At 36.6% G+C, this 4,985-nt stretch overlaps 1 protein-coding gene across 4 annotated transcripts in view; it reads left to right on the top strand.

The window, feature by feature from the left end:
• The window catches only part of DIAPH3 (diaphanous related formin 3), a 481,355-nt gene that overhangs the window by 46,438 nt on the left and 429,932 nt on the right, over nt 1-4,985 (top strand). For 3 of the 4 annotated variants that reach the window (XM_003790157.2, XM_003790156.2, XM_003790155.2), the window contains one exon: nt 2,182-2,358. The exons of the other annotated variant lie outside the window; for it this stretch is intronic. In XM_003790157.2, the coding sequence (XP_003790205.2) occupies nt 2,182-2,358 (177 nt within the window). The remainder of the gene's footprint in view (nt 1-2,181; nt 2,359-4,985) is intronic. 4 annotated transcript variants of the gene reach the window in all.

Below are 4,985 nucleotides of genomic sequence, written 5' to 3'. Positions count from 1 at the left end.
TTGTTTAGTTTGATTCATCTCATCTGTAGCTTCCTATGTTTGAGGAGTTGGGATGTAAGCATTAATGAGAATCTGGCAGTTTACTTTTTGGCTTTACAACTGAGCAACTAACTTCCAAAACCATTGGATATTGATTTTCTGCTTTAAAGTTCTGATGCCCATTTTTAGGGTTACGTAGAGTTCTCTTTTTGTTTTCAGTTCTACTTCTGGCCTTGTTTCTTCCAGCAGCCTTCAGACAGCGGCTGTTATGTACTTTTTGAAGACCAGAATGTGTCCTGAGGATTTCTCTCAGGATTCCTGCCTAGTCCACAGCCTTTGGGGGGCAGCCGTTTGCTCTTGGGAAGTCTTTCACGGCCAGGGTTGATCTCACTCAGTGTTCGTGGTCTGCCCTCAGCTGTTGGCATACGACCATCCTTATGTTGTTGGCGAAGACTAGAGGGAAAAAGAGTTGCTGTGGGGGTGCTGATTTGCTCTGTGGCTGGGGCTTTGTGATTGGAGCTCTTGGGAAATCTAATCTCTTGTGCCTGCACCTGGGCAGCTGTCGGCAGTTCATCAAAAATTTGGCTGATTTTTCTTTACCGTTTTTAAACTTATTCCCCAACGGTTAGAGATGAGTTGGGATCAAAAGTTAGGGATCAAAATCAGCTTGGTACTTCCTGGCATTTAATTCTTACAGGTTTCTTTGTGTTCTCAGCTTTCTGATGGGCTAAAAACAATAGTAAGTACAATTTTGTAGGTTTTGCTTGTTTGGGTTGTTAAGATGAGAACAGTGGTGTTTTGTAAATACTTTCTAAATCCTATAGGAGACTGCTGTATTCTTAGTCATTTAATGTTTAAACCACATTACATGGACCATGAGTGAGTGGAGTATGTAGTATTTTACCTATGCGTTATCTTCATAGTAACTGTAGAGGCCTATATGGAAAGAGATGGAAAGATCTCATTATTTGAAGAAATCCTATTTCTTTAGGTAATTCAATAATCAGTATTGTGACTTATTGTTCTTTTAAATTTAGACTTTCACATGTCAGATTTCTTTACTGGCTATCCTACCACTCTCTAATAGAACCTTCTTCAAAGATGGAAACATTCTGTGTGTACTTGGACTAGTATGGTAGCCACTAGCCACAAGGAGCTCTCGAGCACTTGAAATGTGGCTAGTACAACTAAGTAACTGAGTTGTAATGTCATTTATTTTAATTTAATCATCACATATAGCTAATGGCTAACATAATGAATAGTGTAATAAGGAATAGTATAAGTATAAACAATATGTATTATGGAAAAAACAGTCACTTAATAATGTATACAGCAGTGCTGAGTAATTCACAGAATTAGTGATTGTGCTATTTAAGAGTACTTTAGATCTTGATAACTGCTTTAGTTTAATACTTTTTGCCTTTTTGATTGTTGAAACTCTGCATGAGTTAAAATGTACCAGTTTTGGTTCTTCATGAGGAGTAGAACTTGTGACATTTAAACAACTTTGAATGAATGGTTAGCTTTGTAAACTAATCTATGCTTTTTCAAATGTCAGTAAACCATTTCATGATCTAGTTGTAGAAGAAATCCTGTTACAATAAAAATTTAACTTTATTTCCTAAGGTTTTAACCACCATGCTTTGTAGATGTTCAAGAAGTTCACATACAGACATGTCTCAACAAAGAGTAACGTGTTATCAGGCCAAGAAACTTATGATGCTATAAGTAGTATTCAGTTCTTAAAGTTCCTAAATTATGTCCTCCCCACCCCAGGAGGTAGTATGCATTATGAAAAGGACATCGGACTAAAGAGTCAGTAGGGGACTGGGGAGAGGAGTTTGGTGCCACCATTGAATTAAGTTACCTTTTGAAACTGATTAATTTGCTACTGTGTAAAGCAAAGGTCACCTGTTCGTAGAACTCAAATCTATAGTTGTGTGGTTTTCAGATTAGAGGGAATCTTTCAAGGTTGTCTTATGGCTCATCTCTATTTAGACAGAATTACTGAAAACCTTTCACTGCTTTTTACATTTATTATTATTTTTAATTTTAAAGATTACAATGTTGAATGCCTCTTGGTAAAATCACAGGAATTCTGTGATTTGCCCTATTTTTTTTTTTTTTTTCTGTTTTTGGAATTAGTTAAATGTTGTTGCAAGAGAAGTACTTAATTGTGTGCCATTTTATCTTTCTTTGTAGCTGGATAAATTTGCCAGTATAAGAATTCCAGGGAGCAAGAAAGAGAGACCTCCCCTTTCCAACCTGAAGACTGCATTTGCGAGTGGTGATTGCTCATCAGCATCTTTGGAGACGATGGAAAACTTTCCAAAGTCGCTGTCAGAGAGCGAACTCTTAGAACTTTTTGAAAAGATGATGGTAAGAATTTTGATTCTTTATGAAATGTTTGAGGACAAAACCTTAGCTTTTCCTCACATTAGTGGAAACTCATTACTAACCCATGTTCCACATTCCACTGGACCTCACGTCCAGTGTCATTTTACATAGCACTTAAGCTACATGGAGCTTTTGGATTACAAAAATAAGAATCTAGAGAAAAACAACACGCCGGTTTTTGGCTTCATACAAGGTATATGAAAACAAACACTCCAATGTAACAAATGGTATATTCTTGCTCGATTATCTAAGTTGTCTTTCTGGATTCTGTTGATTTTTATTTTAGAGTGACAGTCACAGGACTCTGCCCTTTGCATTGTTGTGTGCTGATTTTTGGAGCTTATTTGTTTTATTCCTTTCTCAGTTCTCAGGGTAACTAGGTTCTTTATGGTCTTGCAATATGTATATCTGTGGACTTGAACTCAAATCATTTTAGGATGTGCCTTTTCCGGTTGAGACGTGTCATTTGGGGCCTTCTTGAGGTTGGTTCTAAATCATGGTGATTCTCTGCCTGGTTCAGCGCCTAGCTTTTAAGCCAGCTGCACTGATTGACCAATAACCCACATATGTAGTATATTCAAACCATTTAACACAGATTAATGCTACTTATATCTAAATAGACTTATTTACTTATATAGTTCCTACCCTTAAGTTACTATCTCCTAGGATTCAAAACAAACATTTGAAAAATTAAATGAGTAAGAAATGCCAGAAGGTAAGTTTTTAATAATTAAGTTCTTTCTAAGTTCAGAGAAGGAGAACATTAATTTTTGAGATACCTAATTAGCTGCAGGAGAAACTAAATGGATAGGTTATTATAGTGGTTTAGGGAAATTTAGCAGAGAGAATGAACTGGCGCCTGGTCTTATCTCATGAAAGGATTTGGATAAGCAGAGGAAAGGGCACTCTTGAGATGAGAGAAAAAGCAATGAGCAAAGACATAGGGCTAAGGTACAAATAGCTCAAGGGGTACCAGTGAGAGGTTGGAAAAATTTGGCTGGAATGATAAATTGGGGCAGATTATAAAAAGATTTTGTACATCATTCTGAGAGTTGTGTGTTATCTAGGTATGTCTATTCTTTCACCTATAGGTTTTGATGGCTTACTAATTTGAAGGGAAATTATTGCATTTATCTACTTGGAGTATAAGGTGTGTGAAATGTTAATAGCAAGTTTCCTCGTTCAGCTGGAATCACAATAAATTTGCCATTTCACTGCCTTAATACTGTTTTGTATTGGTGTCCAGTGTTAACACATAGAGCTTTAGAAAACTGCAGAAAGAGCTGGGTCCTATGGCTCGTGCTGTGTCTCACGCCTCTAATTCTAGCACTCTGGGAGGTTGAGGTGGGTGGATTGCCTGGGCTCACAGGTTCAAGACCAGCCTGAGCCAGAGCAAGACCTCATCTCTAAAAATAGCCAGGTATTGTGGCAGGTGCTGAGGTCCCAGCTTCTCAGGAGGCTGAGGTAAGAGAATTGCTTGAGCCCAGGCATTTGAGGTTGCTGTAAGCTATGATGCCCTGGCACTCTACCAAGGGAGACAAAGTGAGCCTCTGTCTCAAAAAAAAAAGAAAAAAAAAGAAAAGGATAGAAAACCGCAGAAAGAAACAATGCCTTGTTTATGGCTAGTTTGTGTCTTTACAGGATTTTTATTAAGAGTCAGTAATTTCTAACTTTTTGTCATGGAGCATACATTCATACATTTTATTAACTTTTTTTTTTTGCACAAACCCTAGGCTTGGGAAACTCACCTATTATACCAGCTCTTGATGAAGTACTAATTTTGGTTTCAGTTAGCTACAAATGTATACGTCTTTATTCACTCTTGGCACTGTAGGTTGATATAATTTCAGCCAAGAACAAAGAAAACTTAATCTTCTTTTGACTAGCCTTTGCCCTTGCTAATGAGGCTTATGTGACGGTAATTGTCTTTAGCACTATCTTTGAGGACTGAAGATGGCAAAGTACCTTTTCTTCCCTTTCATCCATGCACCATATGTCAAACCACTCACCTAAATTATCTGTGAGATTCTGGGATGGTACTTTTATGTTTCACTTGTGACTACCTTGTTAAAAATTTTTTATCGTAATTGTGGGTGTGAGACTACCTTGTTAAAAATTTTTTATCATAATTGTGGGTATCATCTGAGTAAGCAGAATAAGTAGCTTATTGATGTTAAGCATTTATGCAGGCCACATTTTATTGCCATAATTAGTTAAAAGTACAACTACCTAGAAAGTACTCAGTACAGTTTATACTATTTCATTTCTCTTAGCCCAGAGAGGGGTAAGGCTATCAATTTTAATAGCATGCATAGGACAGATGAATATTGGCATTTTTCGAAGTCTTTACAGAATGCTTTTTAAATCACTAGGGGAAGGGAAAGATCACTTATTGAACCTTAACCCTTTCCAATCCAATTTTTCTGCCATGCACATACTCCCCAGTTCTTATTTATTTGGGGAAGTTTGGTGGATTACTTGTAATTGTCCTACAGTTTAAAAGAGAAAAAAATAAATATGAACTCACCTGATGATTTTATTTTCTATTTTGGGTTTCATAAAATAATTAAAGTGTTTTATTTTTATTTGTAAACCAAAAAAAAAAAAAA

The sequence above is a fragment of the Otolemur garnettii genome, unplaced genomic scaffold (genome assembly GCF_000181295.1).
Source record: "Otolemur garnettii isolate 467f Iridium unplaced genomic scaffold, OtoGar3 scaffold00040, whole genome shotgun sequence".
Lineage (NCBI taxonomy): Eukaryota > Metazoa > Chordata > Mammalia > Primates > Galagidae > Otolemur > Otolemur garnettii.
The sequence above is the reverse complement of the archived record's forward strand: the minus strand, read 5'-3'. Positions and strand labels throughout refer to the sequence as shown.